Raw genomic sequence first — 24277 nt, 5'->3', positions numbered from 1 at the left:
GGCCAGTCATATTAAGTTGAATGCCAATTAGCAGTATGTGTCAGCTTTAAAAGAGGTCCGACTATGGGCAGAAATATGTGTAACTAGAAACTGAAATTGAATTATTTATATTTGAATTTGAATTGCTCAACTTGAATAATTGCATGAAAAAACAGAATTTGAATTTGAATTGTTTAAATTGAATAATTGCGTTGAAAAACTGAATCTGAATAGCATAATTTGAAATTGAATTTATTCGTTTGAAACTGAATTCCAATGAACTTGAAACTGAATGTAATATGAAATTGAATTCATTTGCTCTGAAACTCACAATTCTCACAATTCAAATTCAAATATAAATAATCCAATTTCAGTTTCTAGTGACACATATTTCTGCCCATGTCTGACCATCAACACTTGTATATGTGAGTTTTCAAAGGAACATGTGGCAACTAACAGAGTTCCAAGAGGATAAATAATCTAGTGTCTGAATTGTGGGAACACTGATCACAAAAACTGCAAGATGATTTAATATGGCAAGGGGAAACAGTCTGGAAAATCATGACAACATAGACTAAAAAATGACCACAGAATTGAATCAGCGTCCTTGTGACAGTCTGAACAATACTGATGATGTTGATGTTTCATCTCTTGCACAAAGACGAATAACCTGTGCAGAGCGTGGAGCCCCGAGCGACGGAAAAAAGTAATGGTGGTCTGAATGCCTTACAGCCTTTTTTCCCTCCATCCAGACTGTTTTATGATTGGGAAAAACACAAAGGAAGCCTTCAGCCCACAATGTCACCAACTGTTATGGTGGCGGATCTGTATCGCTATGGCAGCCATCTACCGGGAGTCATTAGGTGTGATGATTGCTCTGCATGGTCGTGTAACAGCCGAGGGATGTGCCATTTTACACAAACCAGGAGCACCCTAGGGCGCACACACTGTTCCCTCATAATGTTTCCCGTATGCCAAGGCGATAATGTCCCCGTGCCCACTGCTAAAATAAATTCAACAGTGGTTTCCTGAACAGCAGGATGGAGTCAAGCTCCTTCCATCGCCCCACTCAGCGGATCTTCACATCATTGAACTTTTATGAGAAGTAGATTTCCACCTCCTTTATCCCTCAATAGTCATTTTATCCCTTGATAGTCAATTGTTAGGTCTTTCCATTATTTTATCCACCTTTTTATAGTAGAATAATATAATATGGCACTGCTGTTGGACGAGCTGTCCAATAAATCCGATTTGCAGGAAATTAAAACTGTAGTAGTTTCAGAATGATGCACAATACAATGAGTAAATGTCTTAATCTTTCAATTTAAATTGTAAAAGAATCGAGATGACCAAATTTCCCCACTGGGATTATTAAGATTTTGTCTAATCTAATTGTCTAAAAAAGTGAAGAGCAGAATTACATGCATTTACATACAGTTTTTTGGGTAACACTTTACAATAAGGGTCACTAAGTTAATGCTTAATAAGCATTAACTAACCCTTAATTAACAGTTAACTAATATGTAATTTACTAATGGTGTTCATGTTAACTAAGGTATTAATTTATACATTATTAGTAGTTTATAAAGATGACTATTAAATAATGTATAAATTAATACCTTAGTTAACATGAACACCATTAGTAAATGATTACCAGACACATTAGTTAACTGTTAATTTTATTTTTTTAACTGTTAATTTTATTTTTATTATTAGTGACCCTTATTGTAAAGTGTTACCGTTTTTTCTTAGTTGACAAACAGAGCTTCAGCTCAGATCAGTTTAGGCACGTATGGACACACATGCATTCTTGCATGTGCTTATTTATCACATACATGCACAAATTAACACACTCATTTTTACAAGAACACATACACATGTACTTTTCCTTTCTCTTTCTCACATATACACTGGCTGTCTCTCTCTCTCTCTCTCTCTCTCTCTCTCTCTCTCTCTCTCCCTCACCCACACACACACACGCGCAAGTTCCTGTGTTTTTCGTCGAGTGTCCCAGTGAACTGAGGTAACTCCCGGGAAGCAGATGTATGAATTTGCCAGAGAGGCATTTCAAACACGACCAAGCAAACTCACACACATACTGCTCTCCATGCTAATTGGCTACCAGATTGTACCAAAGCACTGTGCATATACAGTATGTGACGAGTGTATGTGAGAGAGAGAGAGAGAGAGAGAGAGAGAGAGAGGGAGAGAGGGGGAGTGAGTGAGAGAAATGTATCTGAGGACCAACCGCAGCCAGCCATCAGTCTAGTCTAGTCTATGTTTTCGGATGCTGTGTCTTGCTGTGCGTTGTGTTAATCGTTCTGTTGCATGTGAGCTGGGTGTGGGTCGACCCGCATGTACCGTCAGGACAGTTTAGCTAGCCAGGGCGGCGGCTGGGACTCGGACGGCAGCGGCGGGGCGGGGGGCGGCTGGGGTCCGGTCGGATCCGCGGACCCGCCTGACGTCTTTGCCGTTTTCCGTCCGCCCGACCCCCAGGTACCCCAGGACGAGTGGAGCGGATTCTCGCCCCTGGGCAAGGAGGAGGACATCCCCTGTCGGAGGATGAGGAGCGGCAGCTACGTGAAGGCCATGGCCGAGGACGACAGCGGCGACTCGGACGGGAGTCCCAAGCCCTCGCCCAAGGTCCAGGCGCGCCGGGCCAGCTACCTGAAAGCCACCCAGCCCTCGCTGACGGAGATGACTACTCTACAGTAAGACCCGCCACTCTTTAGGGTTTCTGGGCGTAACGTTACGTGCGTACCATAAACTAACCCTTAAAGCAGTATTCCACTTCAATCTGTCCACCGACGTTCAGTCTATGTTCGTGGCTTCATTCAAATGAATGGGAAGTAAAAATCCTAACACTACAAACTCGTCCAACTGCATCTGATCTTGGTGAGTAGTTTGTATTCTGGTTTTCATGGCGGTCAAGCGCTGAATAACCCCCCATGTTAAAACTAAGTGGAATATTGCTTTAACCATTACCCAGTGGTTCTCAACGTGGGGTCCGGGGACCACCAGGTCTTTGACGGGGTTCCAGGGGGTCCCCAGCAAACTGATGAATTGTTAAACTTGACTATTATTTCATTGACAAGAAGTTAATACAATTAGAGAATGTAGAAGAATGACTGTTTTGATCATAGGTTCACTGTTATCTCTCTACCTACAATCATGGAATTCTGGACAAAATCATATCTAACTATAAAAATATTCTCAGATTTGAGTCTGAGAGACAAAATCTCGTCAAATAGGGCTCCGTGGTTTTAATGTGGACTAAATTAGGGGTCCTTGATATGAAAACGGTTGAGAATCATTGCCCTAACTTAATCCTAATTCTAATCTTAACCCTAAATTGAAGTCCTAACCCGCTATTCATTCCATCCTTTCTTCTTTCTTTCACTTTTCCCTTCCTCCATTCCTTTATCCCTGTACTCCAGTCCTTTCGTTCTCCCTTTCCTGTGCCATTGGTGTCTTCCTCCCTTCTGTCTCCTTCCTTCCTTCCTTCCTTCCCCTTCTCTTCTTCCTGAAACAATGCACATACACATGCAAAACATGGAAAATTCCCCTTACTCGTGTTTCTTGCTTAAATGCTTTTAGTTGCATTAACAAGGAGATTCAATGAAGCACAGTCCATAGACAACACTATTGCACTGCCTTACTCCCTGCTCCCTATGCTGGTTCTAGACTGGTAGGTTCAGAAATCTCAGGTTAGGATAAACCATGATCCTCTGAGAGCCAAGAGCTGGAACATGAGGCTATTCAGACACCGTCTATTCCACCTGGTATGGGTCTACCTCTCTCTGGTGTATCTAACTTCAGCAGGTCTGACATATTCTCTCATTATAGTCATTAGATGAAAGAGAGATATACAAAGACAGGGAGATGGGGCAGAGGGTTGGGGTTGGGTGCATTAATATTTCAAAGACTTAGGAGAGCACTTCTAAATTTTAGTGTGTTAACAGAGGGAAGGACACGGAGATGCTTTCCTGCTAGTTCAGTCTATGTTTTATTCGCCGCAAAAAAAAATAAAACTCAACTCAGTGGAACTGAGGTTACTCACAACTAGTGCCAGAACGCATGTTCTGCTCCCTCTTTCAGCAGTAAGTCCAACAGTCTATGCAAAAGCACAGTGTTTCTTCTCTATCAGTTTGGTAAAGGGAGAAAAAGCACTCTCCGTCCATTATATGTTCACACACACGTAGGGAGAGATTAAAGGAATAGTTCACTTAATAATGAAAATTCTGTCATCATCTACTCACCCTCATGCCAAATGAAACAAAGGTGAAATTTGTTAGTCCATATAACACACAGGGAGGCTGCCAGCACAACTTGGTAGCAGCCTTCTCCAAAACAACTGAAGTCAATGGGGACCTGTTCTTTAGAGTTCCAAAACAAAAACAGCCAAACAATCACACTGTGAATAGAAAAGCCTATACACCATTATGTGTTGCAAATCAATCAGCTGTAGTTAAGATTTGCACTAAATGATGGTGTAAATATACTGTAGGTCTTTTTGGAACTCTGAAGAACTGGTCCCCACTGACTTCAGTTGTTTTGGAGAAGGCTGCTATGGAGTTGTGCTGGCAACCTCCCTGTGTGTTATATGGACAAACTTCACCTGTGTTTCAACTGGCATGAGGGGGAGTAGATGATGACAGAATTTACATTTTTGGCTGAACTATTCCTTTAAGTAAGTTCTGACCTGAGGAATTGCAACATCGATAGATAGAATTATCTCCTCCTACACAAGTCTCTGGCACAGCCCCTCCGTCCACGTGATTTACGATGGCTTGTAATAGACAATAGTCACATTTTCACAATAGAGAGTGAGTAAGCTAGGTCATTAGAGCAGAGATCCAACACAAACATCTAGTGAAAACCATGTAGCCCTGTCCCTTTGCGCTATACATGAGGTTGTGTAGCTCCTGTAATGTCAGCTTGTACTGTTGAAATGTCTCAGTGGGTGTCTTAAAATACGACAGAAAAGCCCTGAAAAAATGACTAATGTTCCGGTTGATAATGTTAAAGAGCACGTTCACCTACACTGCTGACTCATCAGTTTGTCGCATTGCAATGGCACAGGTCGTGTGGACATCTCCAGCCGAGCAGTCTGACTGCTTTCCAACAGACCAGGCTGGCCAGGGTTGGGTGCAGATTTCTGTTTTAATTGCCCATGGTTTTAAATGTATATCTGTTTCACAAAGTAAGGACTAGGGAGAAAAATAACCCTGAAACACTTAGTTGTCTGTCAGTGTCTATAATTTCTTTCATTGCTCTCTCACTCTACTGCTGAGATGTTGATTTGATTTCTATTTGTTGAGGTGTGCGGGTAAGTGCCTCATTATTTTCGAATCCTGCTGTTCTTTGGCTTGCCGGCTACTCAGAAACACAAACCGAACCACATCATACCGTGGGCCCCAGCCAGACCGAGCACATATAATTAATATAATTGACATGTAATTCAAAAGCCTGCAAACACTCAGGAACCAAGCTTTTTCCGGGTGCACTCTACAGCGACGGTAAAAGTTCTCCAAAGAAAGCAGATTGGGGTTCTTTCAGTGTCCGTCCGCTAAATCCGAAAAGGCAAAAGCGCAAAGATAAGAAATGAGTCAGAAGTTTAAACAAAAGAGGAGCAACAACAACTCAGAGGCTTAATTCATTCACTTAACTCTCTGGTTCGTGTTGGGAGAAGGAAAGACTGTCAGCCAACAAATCACCACTGTGTTTTACATGAATAAATGACGGAGGGAGTGTTAAATCAACCGTAACTCAATTTACTGAATAGCGGCAAGATGCTCTTCCTCTCTCTCTAAGTTTACTCACAGCAAGCATTTCCATACAAAAATAAATAACCATTGCTTAAAACACGAGCATGGCCATTACCCATGATATAGGTTAATGATGAGTTTATTTGAATGTGATCTAAGCTCTCTGGCTCCTTAGTTGATCAGTTGCCTTCATCTCTTCTATGGAGAAAACGGTGACTTTAGGCTAGCTAGCTTGCTACTTAACACTGGCAACTGAACCGTTAGCAAGCACAGCTTAATGCATGTTATATACATACATAGAAGCACTGCTTATACAACAAAGTGATTTATTATACAATGCTGCAGTATATGTTGTCTTACAATCATGAAAAGATGTTTGCTATATATCGCCACCTAAAACTAAGGCTTGCCTTGGGGTTGGACGAATGTTATCACTCTCAAATTGAATGAGCGAACTCTCGATAGAAGGAATGGCAGTTTGTAATTGCTAAAACTGAGTTTTAGATGGACTTTGAACCTGTAAAAGGTTTCCCTTTGTATTGTTTGTGAACAGGCTAGTATCTTGAGTCACGGTGTGTGGGTGTGTACCGGAGGGGGGGGAGGGGGGCCCAACAGGACGTGTGTGCCCAGGGGCCCTGTGATTGGTTAATCTGGCCCTGGTTCTCGTGTCCTGTCACCTCATGTGGGTTTCATCTGAGTACGAGAAGACGATTGTCGGAGTTGTGTGAAAATTCACACATGAGATGTGAAGATTTGAAGGGTTTTTTTTCACAATGATACTTTTTTTTTTTACTTCCTTTTATTAATTCGATACTGCTCAATAAAGAACAAACCTGATTTGTAGAAAATGAAGTGCTATACACCAGTGATTCTCAACCTTTTTCATATCAAGGACCCCTAATGTAGTCCACATTAGGGCCATGGACCCCCCCACTTGATGAGATTTTGCCTCTCTGACCAAAATCTGAGAATATTTGTGTTGATTTTGTGCAGAATTCCAAGACTATCTGTATTGCAGGTTGAGAGATAACAGTGAAACAGTCATTCTTCTACATTCTCTAATTGTGTTCACTTCTTGTAAATGAAATAATGCTGAAGTTTCCCTCTGGAACCCCCTCAAGGACCCCCGGTGGTCCCCGGACCCCACGTTGAGAACCACTGCTGTACATCGTGATGAAGTCTTATAGCAAATTCACAATACTAAATAGCCAAATCACAGTAATGAGAATGCCTCCTCCGGTATTGCTGCTTTATCGATCAGTGCTGCTTTAAATGCACATCTTCCCCAGCATAGATCGTTATTTAACACACTACTTTGTTGTGTGTTACGTCTTACATTGTTTCAGAGACAATCCGAGAGAGATGTGAATCACACCTACTGTATCTCCCAAGCCTGAAGTACGGCAGGAAGCCAGAAATATCACTTTTCTCTAATTAAGATCTCACATCACTCTAAATAGTGAGAGTAATTACAGTCGGTAGCCTAGGGACTCTCACTCTGCCGCTCTACTTCTTTTTCTTGTCATCTCTCATTTTCTCTCTCTCTCTCATGCGCACACCACTTATGTTTTTACCTCATTTTGCCTTAAAATTTCTCCTCTCTCTCTCACATACTCACACACACACACACACACACACACAAAGTCTTAGGCACCCTAGATTTTTTATATAACGTTTGTCTTAGATGTTTATTTGTTTTCTGCATTAGTGTGTCAGTCTTCATTTAATCATTTTTGAACGCATCTTCACTTTACAGATGTTTTTTTTTTTTACATGTGCCTAAGACTTTTGCACAGTACTACACACACACTTGTCCTCTTTCTTACAGAGACATACAAAGATGGACACTTGCCTAAAGAAATTCTACTTTTCTGTGAACAACTCGATTAACTGTGAGTGTGAGAGAGAGACAGAGGGAGAGAAATTGTATTATCCCCCCGCTCACACAGCCATCCCGTGCCCCTCAGGTGGCGGCTTAATACTACTTCCTGTGATCCCGAGGCTCAGCGATAATCAATATTCTAGAGAAAACAGCCTTTTCCTTTGATAACCCAGAGGCTATGTGCTCTGACATGATTAAAAAAAAATACATATACAGCTTTGGTTCACTTCACTTTCATATTCAGTCAATCCCGGCAGTGGATTTTCCTCACAGTTCCAAATGTTGAAACAATTTCAACACAAGGAGATTGTCTTTTTAAAGAAATACATCAGAAGGAATGCTCAGCTTGATGAATTGATTGGAAGTGGATTGATCCCAACCCTGGGTATCTCTGGTGTGTTTGAGCACAGTGCTTCTGTTGTGTGTTCAATTTTGACACCCGTAGCCATGGCTGACACAATCAATAGCACAGATCAAGCAGATAATAATGACCGACTTTTTGCTGAATTGTTGCTGGAGTTCTGATCGGTTTGTACCTTGGCGTGGGGCAATCTCGGAACCCATCGTCTATCGGTGTTTGTGTATTGTGTGGAGAAACGTTGCTAATCGGACTGTAAACAATGACCGGCGCATGGAAGAGGAAGTCTTGGCCCGGATGTCCGCTGGCTACACCGGAAACCCCGAAATATGAATCGTCGTCAGACCGATAGACGCCCAATCTCAGTACCCATCATCTATCAGTCTGACGACGATTAGACTCAAGAATGGAGTTGGAGTTGAGAGACGACGTCTCATATGCAGATATCTGTTTATAGAGATTAGCCGAAATGTCGTCTGGACCTAAAACACCTACAAAAAGTATCGATGTTTGTGTATTGTGTGGAGAAACGTTCGACTCTCGCGTCTCAAGTTGCTAATCGGACTGTAAACAATGACCGGCGCACGGAAGAGGAAGTCTTGGCCCAGATGTCCGCTGGCTACACCGGAAACCCCGAAATATTGTCCGTCGCCCCCAGAGACTAATCGTCGTCAGACCGATAGACAATGGGTTCCGAGATTGGGCGTGGGGTGACGTGTGGAACCGCTCCAGGAGGCACAGTGATGGCTCTCACTCCCTCATCATGTCGCCACCTAGTGGTAAAATGTTGGCCGCGGTGCTGACGAGTTACGCTTCATACTACATCAGGACACTGGAAAACAGATACTGTAATTCTCCATGCAAATTTGGTGGATCACCTTATAGTACATTTGAACATTACAAAGTGTCTGCTTGTCTAAAACTGTCGCCATGTTGTATTTTAAAATAGCTATGCGCTCTCCTATGATAGCCGATGATACTGTACCAATGGTTCTAATTTCCATTTTGTCCCAATGATTACTCATTTTGCGTTTTTTAAGGTGAGATCGAAGGAAGGAGAGAAATTTAGTTGATTGCATACTTACTACACTGTAATCTTGATGTGAAGGGACTCGCTCTTTTTGTCAGAGGGTGTATTACATCTCTCTCTGATCCTGCGCGCAGACCAGCGAAACGCTAGATGGCACTGTTGTGCTTTGTTAACACAGTATAACAAGTAATAATAACTAGAGATGCACCGATCCACTTTTTTTCAGTTCCGATCCGATTCCTATACCTGAATTCGGATATCTGCCGATACCGATACTGATTCCGATACCAGAGCTCTTTTTTCTTGAATATACAGACAAAAATTTGTAGTGTTTACATGCTCTGAAGCTCGTGTTCTGGGATATTTCTCACCACAAATTCAGTGACATCCGGTAGTCTTTATAATTCAGAGATGAGGTGTCCTACAAATTAACATATTTGCAAACCTCCTCAGCTAGTCTCTCTTCCTCAACCGGATACAGGTAGGAGGAAGCGATATGAAGCCAGTCACAGTTCTTGCGGCCTTCCGTCGCCCTACACAGTTACATTTTTGGGGAGGTACACGTAAGGTACTGCAAAGACCTATGGTGACGCAGAAGTATAAATTGGCCTTTATTGGGCCGTGCTTGGTCTGGAACCTCCAGACCACACCGCCATGGGCGTCCCTGACCGGAGATTAAGTCCAGACGGCTTAGCTCTTGAGATCTAAGTTCACGCAAGCTTCTCCATGACCCTCAGAGAAGAACACACACACACATTCACACACACAGACAAGCCGTCAGCCATCAGACTGGAAATAAAGCAGTGTGTGGGTGATCTGAAGTGGGTTTGTGTTGTTTTCTGGTCCCTGATGGATGACCAGCTCTGTTGGAGAGACTCTTCTACTATAATGGCGGAGCCCATTGACAGCAGCTACCGATGCTACATCCTTTCTATTCCAGGACAACAGCATCTATTATGCCATGGGGCAGGAGAGGTTGGAGAGACCGTTGATTACTACAAAGTCTAGAAACTATGTTCACTAGTGTATTCTAGGTATTTATTTTCCCATTGCCGAAGGTTAGCACACATCCAGCTCCACATTTTTGGCTTTTAGAGACGACACAATCCTACACAATCCTACTCTGTTGTCCTTTTCTCTGTCCATTCATTGACTTTGATGCCGCACTCAGGCTGTGGATAGTAGCCTATACAATACTATTAAGCATCCTTGAAATATCCTCTCTAACTACTTTCTTATTTGTATCATACCATCAAGAGTTTCAGTTTCAGCAATGCACCTCCCAAGCTGCAGATAGTGGCCTATAGCCGTGGTTTTCAATCATGTCATTGATTAGTTAGTGATTAGTTCTTTCTGTATGTTAATCAGAACTAATCGCTGAAATCAGCTGCTACAGTGTTTGGTTGGAATGAAATCTGCAGGGCTATGATGCACTGTAGTTGAAAACCAATGGCCTAGAATACTATTTAAGTTAGAGACTATGGACCAGTGTCATGGACTATGGTCCATGTAGTATATAGTCCATAAGTATATAGGTTTCCATTCCACCAAAACACTACAGCAGTTGGTTTCACTGATTAACATCTTCAATCAGAGAGGAGGAACTAGTCAGTGAAATCGGCTGCTGTAGTGTTTGGAAGGAAAACTTGCATACTCTCGGCCCTCCATGGCACATGGTTGGGGCCGACTGCTACGGATGAACCTGTGGATCGCTGTTAAGATTCCCTTGTATTTAAGTCTTATTTTTTCTTGTCATCTCTCTTGTCAGGATCTCGACGGAGCATTCCCCCAAGCTGCAGATCCGGAGCCACAGCTACCTGCGTGCGGTGAGTGAGGTTTCAATCAATAGAAGCCTGGACACCCTGGACCCCAAAACCCTCCTCGACCCCAAATCGCTGCTGTCCTCGCCCCAATACCGTTCGCGCAATGAAAGCTACATGAGGGCCATGAGCACCATCAGTCAGGTTGGTTGGCAACACTGCTCCCGTGATGACAATCACCGTGCCGATGTGCCCCGCCGAACCGCTTTGCCATGGCAACACAAAGGAATATTGGCAGGCTTGGGCGTACATGATAGTGTTTGAAATCATTTTCATGTGCTTTACTGTCAATTGTGCACTGTGATTTGTGGCTAGTGGTCCAGGAAAAGTAATCCTTGGTGTTCACTTGATGTCATAGCTACCATTTGCTGCCTAGTTATAGTTTCCTCATGGCATAAGATCAGCTGGCTGCATTATGAAAATGGTTTTAAATACTATCTGAGCCCAGGTCTGTGCACAGCGCATTGCCAGCATGTCAGCCCCATAAGGGCCATGCCGAGGAAGAGAGTCATGTGTCAAATTTCATCCATCCCATGACGAGACAAATTTTCAGTGTTTCGCCTGAGATAAAAACCTCAAAACCAGTGGGCAGTGAGAAAATACAGCACCATTTCCATTTCATTCCTCATATAATGCAACATTTAAACACAAACTTAATGTAAACAAAGTATGTACAACAGAATGAAGTCAATGATAATAACCAAAAAATGTCAATCATTGGCATAAACATGCATATCATGCTCATTATGTCCTATGAATGGAAATGTAGGATGTCATTCTCTGTCATTCATAACATTATTAATGAATTAACAAATGTAGTTTAAGATAATAGAAAATATTCAGTAATATACAACAACAATAAATATTAATCAGCAATAGCAATAGTAATAGTACACTGCTTGTGTGTAGCACCAAGAATAGTTGTAATGCTTTCTGTATTTTATAGCCAGTGACCAGTCAAACAAATATGCAAAGATGGGTAAAATGACATACTATTGCGTTTACTGTATTTCCTCTACTTTCCACGGCTGCTGAGGGATTATGTGACCAAATCATCTTTCAATCTGCAAGACCAAAATAGGATTGAGATGTGGATTTAAGGGCAAGTTCACCAAATGTTGGCTGTCTCGTAAAATAAAAAAAAAGAATGAAGAACAAAAAAGAAAAATAATAATAACCCTGAGTTTGTTGGGCTGATGAACCCAGCTCTCTCTCCCATCTTTTCTTTCTACTGTCTCATGAGACTTATGTAGGAGGTGTGGCAACTCGGGGGGTGAGAGGACAGGGATTCACAATAAACCAAGACACTCAACCAGTACTGTCTCTGATACAAAGTAAATGTATTGATTCTAGGAGAGGGGGAGGGGAGCAAACAGGCAACTAAACTTCTTCCCGGGTCCCTGGTGCTGATCTCGTTGGCCCTTCCTGGTGCTCAGGAACTCACCTTGGTGCTGTAAACCCTAACAGGAGAGGCTTGTCAAACCACTAAGTGAGCAGAAACACTTAACTTCAATCTTTTTTAAAGAAAAAAAATATCCATATCCGTATTGCAAAGAGCTGTGGGTAATCTCACTAGAAGCCTGCAGGGTAGCGGACTCTCTGGAAGTCCGCATGAGAGCACCTACAAACTGCAGGGTTCCTACGCAGGTCTGGAAAGTCTGGAAAAGTATTAAAAATGAATTTGATCATTTCCAGGTCTGGAATAGTTTGAGAATTTGAAAAATTGTCTGGAAAAGTATGGAAAATGTTGTGGTTCAGGTCCGATACACACATAATTCTAGCTTTTATGTTGTTGTAGAACCACTTGGAGTCCACAGTTTTTGTTGATGGAAGAATAATGTTCAGATAGAGGGACGCTCTTATTACCCAGCCGCTGTCAGCATGCATTATATCAAATACATCAAAATCAAATCCAGTCAAGAAGATAGGGTCCGGGAAAAATCTGGAATTTTAAAATGGAAACCGTGTAGGAACCCTGCCAATCATCTCACATATTGTGATATTTGTCGCTGTGAAGAACAATCTTCATCTATACAGTGATATGACCTAGTTAGCAGGGGCAAGATGTCTGTCTGCATAAATCATATTGAACACCAGACAAAATCTTCAAAACAAATCAAGGTCTGGAAAAAGTATGGAAGTTTTTAATTGAAAATGTGTAGGAACCCTGAAACTCGTTTGTATTGCTTTAAGCCCTCGCTCGTCCTACCTTAACCTGACCTTGAACCTCCACTCGTATTACTCATATTGCACCTATCCGTAATAATCATTCACTGATTGAATTCTCTTTTTAAACCCAGTTAATGTCCTACCCAGCATGGATCTAGCCATAAAACCCCCCATTAAGCAACTCCACCACATTCCTCAATAGGCTTTTGTCTCGCGGTTGGGATCCATTCAATTTCAATTTGCTTTCAATTTAGGAGTCAATGTGAAAATTAAACTCGGTGATTGGAAAATGAAAAAGGATAGAAACGGAATGTTACAGTTGTAGGGAGGTTTGTGTGTTTGTGTGTATGTGTGTGTGTGTGTGTGTGTGTGAGTGAAAGGTAGAGAATTCATATAAAAACACAGCCCTGTCAAACAGTTCAGTCATGTGAAACCATTGTAAATGACCTGTTCTTCACTGCTCACCCTCACCTCCCCTCTACTCTCTCCATTCCCTCCTCTCTCTCTCTTCCTCTGGCTCCTCTTCCTTTTGCCACTCACTGGCTGTATCTGAAAACGTGTACTGTATACTAGCATGTAATTAGCATGCAATGGAAAAACAAAGAAACCATCATTCATATCAATTGATGATATGGTCATGATATGTGGTCAACTATGGTCTGGTCAAATTGGGTTTGTTTTTCTTGTGCTATATTGTTGTAAAATGTGACTTTGCAAGCTACTTACTCAAAATGTGCAGTAAATAGTAGAAAGTAAATAACAGTATGGGCTGTCAGACACAGGCACTTTGTCTAGAGTTGAAGATCTGATGCTGTAGGTTGAAAGAAGGAAGAGACATAATTTTTTTTCAATTGATTCACTTTAATAATAATAATAATAATAGAAAATGGAATAAAAGGTAATATATGAGGTAAACGGGTACAACTAAAAACACACAGAGATACAATTAAAAACAGATCAAACTTTACATAAAAGTGTGTGCCGAAAAAAATATATAAAAAATAGGAATAAAAGGTAATACAAGAGAAACAGTTACAGCTAAAAACAAACAAACAAACAAACAGAGATACAATTAAAAACAGATGGAACTTTAAATAAAAGCGTGTGCCACAACACAAGAAAGCAATAAAATGGAGATACAGTTAAAAACAGGCTACACTTTAATGGGTATATGTGATTTTCTACGAGAAGGAAAACAAAAGAAGGTAACATTCTACTTATTTTCACGACAGCCAATATTAATACTTGATAGCACAGTTTCAACTCTCATTCTTCTTGGTACACTTATTTTTGCTGTGTCCCACTCCCTCCCTGGGATTAATAGCTAGCAGTAATCTGTGCAAAAAAAAAATGACTCACTCTATATAGACGCTCAACTCGTCTTAAACCATTGGGAAGGATAAATGACTAATTTGCCTAATTAGAACTGAGTCGTGAATTTAATTATTCCCTTGCTACTTCTCTTTCACTTCTGTTGTTGTGTTGTGAAGTCATTAGGCAGAGTCATTGATTGGAGGTGTGTTCCCTCTCAGTGGCTGCAGCAAGGACTCTATATATATCATTACCCAAATAAGGTGTGTGTAATGTTACAGAGAGAGACACTGTCTATGTTTACATGCATGGAGTAACCTGGCTATTGTCCATATTCCAATTAAGGTCTTCAGTACTGAGTTGCAAGAGTTTACGTAAATTTACATTTGCTTACATATGATAATGTTCGTACTTATAGCATTCACACAATATTTATATATTTTATAGTGGAAAAAAAAAAATAATAATAATGATAATGAAGTAAAATAAAAAGAAGGAAAAGAATGAGAAAAGATAGGCTAGTATGATGGTGCACATACATATACACACATACATAAACAGTATATACAGTATGCATACACATACTGTATATACATGCACATCTGTACATACCTATACATATAAAAAAAAGTTAACTCTTCAAACTCTTCAAGGCTGAATCCTTCAATATTGTTTAATTGTGATCTGATTCTAGAAATGATTCTTTCCATTTCTAAAATGCTGTTTACGTTTGACTTCCAGTTGTTAAATGAAGGTGGAGTAGGTTTTAACCAGTTCCTCGTTATCTGCTTCATAGCTGCAATTCTAAGTATCCTGTATAGGTATCTGTCTATTTCTAATGTGAGTTCAGATGGTGATATACCTAAAATAATACATTTTGGTTCAAGTGTTTAATTTGGAAAATCTTCATGATAGAAGTTAGAATTAGTCGCCAGAACGTTTTTAGTAATGGACAGAAAAAGAACACATGCGAGTGATTCGCATTCTTTTCGCCACAGCTTCTCCAACAGTCTGGTTTAATGGATATTGTAAATTTTGATTGTATTTTTGGCGTGATAAAGAATCTTGTGTATATCTCCCTCCAGTACCTGGTGGTTATACGAACAAAAACCATGGTTTTTGTTGACATCAAAATGTACCCATAATGCTGTGTGACTCTGAGTTTGACAGACCGTGAAAACCCAGAGTGAAAGCAGTAAGATGTTTCTCATAATCAGAGTGATGATCTTACCCGGGTTATTATTGTCCAGCTGCATGTGTCAATGTTTAATGCGTCAATCCAAAACCAATTAGTTTGAGATTTGTACTGAGATTCCCATTTCCTTTTGAGAATATTTAGTTAAACTGCTGTAAAATGATCCACTCCAATATATATTACCATTTTCTTTAAAAAAAAAGAGGGATAATTAGTTAAACAAAGCTATTTGACCTGAGCACTTAATATAGACTAAATAAAGACGCTGGAGCGCTCGTCTTCACGTTTTATTACAGGAGGGTGACAACATTTTGACTAAGTAAATAAAAAGGCAAATTAATCTAATCTAATCATGAACTGTGTCTGAAAACTCATACTACCTACTATTTATGCAATAGCACTGACCACTGTGAAAACATATGAACCTTACTACCAGTAAATAAAGAGAAAGGTTAACAAATTACCAAACATACTATGTTGATGCTGCATTACTGAGATCATTGCATGCATCTTCGTATTACTACTGCTGGAACTGGAACTGAGGAAGTGGGAAAAACTAAAAAAATTCCTCCTTTTGTCCTTCTTTTTTTATTTTTTTTTTTATTTACAGCTTTAATGTAACGTTTGGAAGCATTCATCATTGCTGGAGACATCCTCACCATGTTACCAAGTTTTGTGATCAGAACAACCGTCCAACATGAGGTGTTGGACGTGGTCACATGTTCCAACAGGGGTCCAAAGTGATCACAGTTGTTCAATATGATCACATGAAATTTTAACAATTTCACTGTTAGCATAATGCTGCATGTCTCCAGTGATGACAGAGTGACTCCAATGTGTTTCGAAATGTGCGGGTGACATATTCACTTTCAACAAGTGTGAAAAGTGAGTTGCCGCCACTTCTACCTCTGCAGTCGACACTTCCACTGGCAGATGCCTCCTGGTCAAACTCTCTCTTAGTGGCATTCAACACCATCCAACCCCAGTATGCATATTCACAGGAGTTGCACTTCCGATATAATTTCATAACACCTGAAAAGCTGTAAATCGGCATTTCTAGTTGGATTTCTAGCATTGGGACTTTTGGGATGTCATGTTATGCTTTAATTGTTGTCATTTTCTTAGGTATAGAACATAGATACAGCTAACAAGGCTAGATACCGTATTTCCTCTAATAGTGGCCGGTAGACAATTAAAAGCCGGGTCTCCGATAATGGCCGGGGCCGTGGTCGACACGAACAAATAAAGGCCGGCCCCAAATACAGGCCGGGGAAAAAAACAAAAGAAAAAACAACGGTGGATACCGGTAAACTCCTGGTGCCTGTTATATAATGTAACTGTAGTTTGTAGTAACGTACAAGTGCCACAAGATGGCAGTATGCCACAAGACGGCTCGGCTGGCGGAAGTCTCTGGAGCGTGCCGTCGTCGATTACCGTAACTATCGGTAATGCGTTGCAGTAACAAAAAAACGGCTACCTAACGAACCCCAACAGAAGCAGATCAGAAAACAAGGAGGCTTCGTACTAAAATATGAGCAAATATACTTATCAAACAGAGGGAATTAGAAATAAAGGCCTGTCTCTAATATAAGCCTGCTTCCAGAAAAGGCCTGGTACCCTCTGCACTTGAGGTAAATAAAGGCCTGGGCCAATATTAGAGGAAATACGGTAGTTTGTTGTTATGCTATCAGCTATGGTATCAGTAGCTAAAGTTGCAACGGCAATTTAAAATTGTTAACCAGCCAACATTAGAGATATGAGCTTGTATCTAACTTCAATGTTAACTAATTTATTAAAGGCAAATGGTGAAAATAAATAGTCAACATGACATAATAAACTCAACCAAAAGCCCCAATGATTAAAATCCAACTATAAATGCCAACTTACAGCCACTCAGCTATTGTGAAATAAAAAGTGTACCTCATTTGAATATGCAAATTTGGGTTGTTATTGACCAAGAGCAAAGTGCCAGCGTAGGTGTCTGCGGAAGTGCCAATAAAAGTAACACCTGCCATGTCGGGTCCTACTGGCTCTTGTTATAGCACTTTTCTTCATCTTGACGTTGCTTTTTTTTTTTTTTTTTTCATGAGCTCCTTTTTTACCTTCAAATATTGATATGCGACCTTCATCTCTTTAGTTTTCAGTTGACCTATGCACCAAAAGAATCCGCACCTTCTGCGATTGTCTGAATGATAATTTGTCGGGAATTTCTTTGCAACCCCCCCCCCCCGTCCCCCCATCCCCACCCTCTTCGTTGCTCCTTTCCTCTCCTCTTTTCACTCCCTTCTTCCCCCTCCGCCAGCCGCCCCTCTGATGCCGGATCACTCTTCGTCCATTCACCTGCCTCCCTCCACTCTCTGTCCTCCCTCCTCCTGTACACTGCGTCTTCTCTATTGCCACTCCCTCCTTCGTTCGCCTCCTCCTTCCACGTTCTGCGTCCCTCTCCTCCCTGCTGCCTTTTCCACCTCCGCCCTCTCTACTCTCTCCTCCCCCCATTATCCCTCTTGTCCATCGCCTCTTTCCCAATCCCACCTCCGGCCTCCTCCACCTCCTCCTTCGCTACCCTTCGCACCCTCCGTCCTCCCGGCACCCCCTCCTCCAGGTGAGTGAGGTGGAGGTGAACGGGCAGATCGAGCAGGTGTGTGAGCAGGTCTACAGCGAGATGCAGGCCCAGGCCATGGACGCCGCCATGGACAGCATGGACACCATGGACACCCTGCCCATGCCCGGGTGCTTCCGGATGCGGAGCCACAGCTACGTGCGGGCCATCGACCAGGGCTGCTCCGGGGAGGAGGAGGGCGAGGGGGGCAGTCCGCTGCTGCTGCTGCCGGCCTCCCCGCCCCGCACCTCCGCCACTACCGTCAGGACCATCCAGAGCAGCACAGGTTGGTGGGCCTATTCGCCTTGAGCTAGTGAAGTGTATTGTTAGTCCCATCCCAACATTGGTCACTACTATAGGCTTGGGCCGATATTCGATATTATCGAATATCGCGATATTTCGTGAATATCACGGTATTTCATGCGATACTGAATATGGCCTGAGGCTGAGGTAAAGCCCCCACAGGCATTGCAAGCATGTAATTGGTGATAAGCTGCGCCCAGATTGGTGCAGGTTACCTTTAGAGCTGCAACGATTAATCGATTAATTAGTTGTCAACTATTAAATTAATCGCCAACTATTTTGATAATCGATTAATCGGTTTGAGTAATTTTTAAAGAAAAATAAGTCAAAATTCTCTGATTCCAGCTTCTTAAATGTGAATATTTTCTGCTTTCTTTCCTCCTCTATGACAGTAAACTAAATATCTTTTGGGTTGTGGACAAAACAAGACATTTGAGGACGTCATCTTGGGCTTTGGGAAACACTGATCCACATTTTTCACCGTTTTCTGACATTTTATAGACCAAACAACTAATCGATTAATCGAGAAAATAATCAACAGATTAATCGACAATGGAAATAATCGTTAGTTGCAGCCCTAGTTACCTTATAAGGGCTGTTGTGACAAGTGGTACCCTGATCTGTTATTTAGGCCTATTCTTGACTGTGTGCAACATCAACCAATCAGGCAAGCAAAAGTGGGTGTCATCATTTAAGTCACCATTGTTATGCAAAGGCCTTCTCTTAGTGTTTATTTTAACTTATTTTATTCTATTTCAATTATTATTCCCATTTCAGTGTATTCTTTCTTTTAGATGGTGTTTTCTATCTTTAAGTCCTTTATCTCATATGCTGTTTTATTGACTTTTTGTTGTTGTAATACACTTTGGAACTCGGTTTTGGAAAGTGCTAAAGGGCACTTTCACACCGGGTAGTCCGCTTTCTTGGTTCGCACCTGATGTGAGAATGATACATTGTTTCGTTTTTCAGCTGGTTCGGTTCGCTTTCACAAAGTCAAAAATCAAACGGTCCAGATAGGGTTGCCAACCCTCCCGGATTGGCCAGTAATTAGCCTCAGTCTCTCAGGATGGAAAAAATAAATTTCCGAGATTTTTTGACGGCTGAAATGATAAGAATTTGTGTGTGTACGTTAGCGATGAGTGTGAGTATGAGTGTTTTCTTTAACGATTTACTTTAAAGATTAGAGAGGCTGCTTTCAGTAATTAAACGTTTCCATGGTGAACTGTGCCTTTGCAATACAGATTCATATTTATGCTCTGGTCCCGTTTCTCTCTTGTATAATAGAAATAATTGTTATTAGTGTCTACACAGCGTCTCTCTTAATGGGGAGACACACTTAGCGTTTCTGCTGCGGTGGGATCGCTGCAGGTATTTAATGAACTCAAAAAAGTTTTTTTTTTTATGCGCACCCGATCACACATTACCATTATTTCTCAATGGGATATATGTAAGCGTGATGATATGGTAACATATTACACTGAAGTAGGCTGGTTTTAAATAAATAAACAATATTTTCCTCGTTAATTATGTATTATTTCACGCACCCGCAACCCATCTGCTATTAATCAGAATGTTAATTTTTACGACGCGCATCACTAGTGTATGTTGTACGTCGGGTGCGTCCACTTAGTCGTATGAAGGTTATTTTCATGACTTTTTGCTGGGCTGTGCTTTTTTCATATTTACTGTGTTGTTTTTCTTGGTTGAAGGTTGCATATTTAGCGTATTTAGCATATTTAGAGAGCGAGAGAGAGAGAGAGAGAGAGCCCCCCCAATACAAAAAATCTCTGGTAATTTGGTACATTTCGAGGAAGGCGCTGCAATCAGACAGTCTTATCACAGAAGAAGGCTGGCTCTGATGAGATCCTACGTCTTGTTGGCATTTGCCATACGGGGCGAGTGAGGTAAATTGGTCCAGTCCAAACTATAGAGCTGACGATTGCAATCATGCAAAAATCCCAGAAAGTTGATCCACGCACACGCTAGTTTCACCAGTCACCAAAACAGGATGTGAAGACGTTGTTTTTAACCAATAGAATTCAGATTAAATGGTTCGCTTCCTGAGATCGGTTCGAATGGTGTTCTCACCAGAAATGAACCGCTCCACAGTTCACTTGGAAGCGGCCTGAGACCTGCTCTTCGAGGTGGACCAGAGAGCGGTTATTTGGGCCGCACCAGGGTTCGATCAGGGTGTTCGCACCACCCCGAACGATCCGAACCAAGGGGGTAAACACTCCGGGGTTCAATTCAAACTGACTAAACAAGCCTGGTGTGAAAGCACCCTAAAATTCGTTATTATCAATGTTGTCAAAATCAAACAAAAAAATTTTCTTATTACCTACGACTTCCCTGCTCTGTAGCTGCTAGCCTCACCTTGATAGTCACCGCTCAGACACGCTCATAGCAAATAGTATCCGCCCCAAGTAGTGTCCAACATAATTGAAAAGCCGATTTCAGGCAAACAGGGGGATTTAGACATGAGAATACATGGGTACACAGAATACACTGAGACACATCGACAATGTCATTTATGGTTATTTTTATGTGAAAGATGAAAACTATCTTAGTGCCAGTTGCATGCTTACCAGCTGTGAGTGTCTTGACAAATATTGTGATAAAATGAAATGGGAAATGGGAAAATCAGCCTTCCAGCGTAACTGCAGTGAAGGCAGTAGGAGCACTAACTTACAGTCCATCAACTGGTCTATAGAGGCTATTACCACAGGCATTTCAGTCATGGCTCTTCAACCTAATGAAAATACTACAGGCTCTTAGACACACAAGCACATGGAGATGCTGGACCTTCCGACAAGCAGTCAATGTCATCCGGCTCCTCCCTCACCACAGCTAGTTGAGTATGTTTTTTACTGTTGTTATTTTTATAGCAGATGTCTGAGCAGAGGAATCATTGTGGTGTGGGAGGATTTTACTCATCAGTCTGTAAAACCTGCAGTGAAACCTGCCTCACCCTGCCTTTAGGAGAAGCTAACCCACCTAAAAGAATTGCATTAGTCTGGCTTTCAGTGGAGAGTTTTAGTGTCCTGTGATGGTCTAAATGCTGTTTCAGAAGCTTTTCTACTTATTAGAATACAATTATGGGGGAAACACTGAATACCTGTAATATCTTCGGCATTAAAATGGTCAATTTTTAAAAATGAGTACCAGTAGAAAATATTGGATGAACATACCAGTATCAGCCTTCAGAAACCCTAGTTTGTTGGTTGATGTGGATGTAGGTGTGTGTACTTTGTAATTTGATTGTCGATGAAGAAGAAACGGTAACACTTTAGGGAACACATATTAACTATTAATAAGTTGCATATTAGTAGTGTATCGGTTCATTATTAGTCATTATGCACCTTATTCTGCATGTAAACTATTATAGCAGTCAGTAAGGAAGTTGTTGCACATGAATTGGACTCTTAGAATGCTTTTCACTAAGCACTAGTTAGGAGGCTATTGAGGGAAATCCATCGCTAATAAACTGTATTTCTAGAATAAGATGATAATAAGTGGTTTGTAATGACTAAAAATGAACCCATACACTACTAATATGCATGTTAATAAGCAACTTATTGATAGTGTAAATTTGTTCCCTAATCTGAAGTGTTACCGAAGAAACAAATAGCAGCAAACATGAGACAAAATGTGTATGTGTATGTTTTGCTATGTCTGCGCATGCAAACACATGCCTATGTCTCTGGGTGTGTGAGCTGTCATGTATGAAGCTGCCTTCACATGCAGCTTGAAAAAGACAACCAGGATTCCTCTTGAAGGCAATGTAGGCCAACAGGGATCAGTGGAAGTCTCATTCTATGATTCTGTCCTTCCCATTAATCTGGACTGCAGTTTTGTAGATTATATGAGTAGATTAAACCGCTTCCAGATGAGATCCCATTTGGGGAAAACGTTGGCATGTAGACTAACTTATCTTTTCTTTTCATTGCTGGTTTGAGTCTTCAGTGGGGGCAGTTGTTCCATAAGGGGAGATGAAAAGGAATTTTAACATGGAAATGGAAATAGTGGCACAGCTTTGTGCTTGCTTGTTTAAATCTATCTACCTTAGCAGTTGTTCCATACCATAAAATGTATGTGCCCAGATTAGGGCTGAACAATTCATCAAAATTTTATCAAAATCACAATATGGCCTACTGCAATTTTCAAATCGCAGGAGGCGCAATATTTGTTAAAGGTGAAATGTGTGTCAAAATACCATTTTAAATGAAATATTGTGGTGCTGCAGAGATGTCCTGGCCTACACATCATGTTCTACAGATTAAAGAAAACATCTTTGTTTGGTACAGATCCCTGCAAAAACCACACCATAATCATTTGAATACGTTTTTCAATGAAAATGAGAATAATGATGTAAAATTTATCATTCCCTCTAATATCGCAAATCATATCGCGATTGCAATATCAGTCAAAATAATCGCAATTAAATAGATATTTTTTCAAAATCGTTCAGCCCTAGCCCAGATTATAGTGACTTGTCTTCGAATGTCTTGGCTGCTCAGTGGGTAAAGTGCATATTATGTAATTGTGACATTATGGAATGTAATCTGGCTCACAGCCTATGTGATCTGTGCTCTCTCTCTCTCTCTCTCTCTCTCTCTCTCTCTTTCTCTCACTCTCACATTCTTCCAGACATATTCTGCAGTATGCTATCCCGTGAAACCGAAATGTCACAAAGATAATCTGATTAAAAAAAACACAAACCCAAAAAAGAGCGATCGTCATCCATAGTATTCAGATGAGAATAGGCCAGAGTGATTGCCATAGGGGACTCAGTGTGGCATATTAGTCTGTTTGGTATTAGGGTTGGTTGTCTTTATTTTCAAAGGCTCAACTAGAGGTGGCCTACATTTGCTGCTCCTCTAGGGATTCTTGTATTGTCAACCGAGGGGTTACGTGAACACACAGCCGCGGCACAGACACACATATAACAGTACACACACACACACAGCTACATTCATATTTACTCAAACACTCACACATTTGCGCATATTCATTCGTGCGTGCACACACACACACACACACACACACACACACACACACACCTAGACTAAAGCTGAGGCCCGACTCCATTCACACGAGTGGACATTGCGTTGGTTGATGGTGTTTCAATGTCCAGTGAACTGATTTGTCCACTTAGGCCTGCTGTACAACTGAAATACCACTGTAGGACTTGGAATGACTTTGGCAACATTTCTTATTGTTCACTCATCTATAGTATATTATGGATTTCAGATCAGACAATAACCCTAACCCCAACACTCCAATCTGTGCTGTTCATAGTCCAATAAACAAAATGAAATGGGGTGGAGAAGGCTACATTGAATTCATTTCAGAATATCGAAAACGGGAGCGCAACTGAGAAGGACTATATGCAGGTAAGCCAGCTAGCTAGTTATCGATAGATAGATAGATAGCTGACTTATTCAGTATTTAACTGAATCAAACCTCTCTGTTTTTAATACCACTTAACGTTAATACTTAATACGTTAGTAACTTACTTCGATACAGCCACCAGATGGCGACGAAGAGCCAGTCTGTCTGGACTGAAATGGCTGGTGAAAATCCCTGGAATATCGCTATGAGTCAGAAACAGTCTCAATCTTACGGTAGAAACGTGAGTAACTAAAATCGGCCATTTTTTGGCAAAAATAACATAAGCCTTGGTGAAATATTTTGGCAAGAACATAGATTTTTGTCAGTGTGACTGTAAAATGTGAAGTTTGACTGCTATTTCCCCGGAAATGGCGGACATTGTATCGTTCCAATCGTGGTGCGTTTAGGGTCATTGGAAAGCTCGGAATTTCTAGTTTCCAGCAATACCAAGCGAGCATGTTATTGTAGACTG

General features: G+C 41.2%; 1 protein-coding gene across 1 annotated transcript in view; it reads left to right on the top strand.

Annotated features, from left to right (window-relative positions):
- Positions 1-24277, top strand: part of LOC139665643 (disks large-associated protein 1-like) — a gene marked incomplete at its 3' end in the record, with an annotated part of 47201 nt that overhangs the window by 10138 nt on the left and 12786 nt on the right. The window contains exons 2-4 of the mRNA XM_071544725.1: positions 2476-2690; positions 10786-10981; positions 18115-18397. Coding sequence (XP_071400826.1) covers positions 2476-2690; positions 10786-10981; positions 18115-18397 — 694 coding nt within the window. The remainder of the gene's footprint in view (positions 1-2475; positions 2691-10785; positions 10982-18114; positions 18398-24277) is intronic.

Source organism: Centroberyx affinis, unplaced genomic scaffold, assembly GCF_046629955.1.
Source record: "Centroberyx affinis isolate AG114_WGS23_722 - 3 ecotype Tasmania unplaced genomic scaffold, CSIRO-AGI_Caff_v1 ptg004644l_1, whole genome shotgun sequence".
NCBI classification, from domain to species: domain Eukaryota; kingdom Metazoa; phylum Chordata; class Actinopteri; order Beryciformes; family Berycidae; genus Centroberyx; species Centroberyx affinis.
This window is presented reverse-complemented; position numbering and strand designations above follow the sequence as displayed.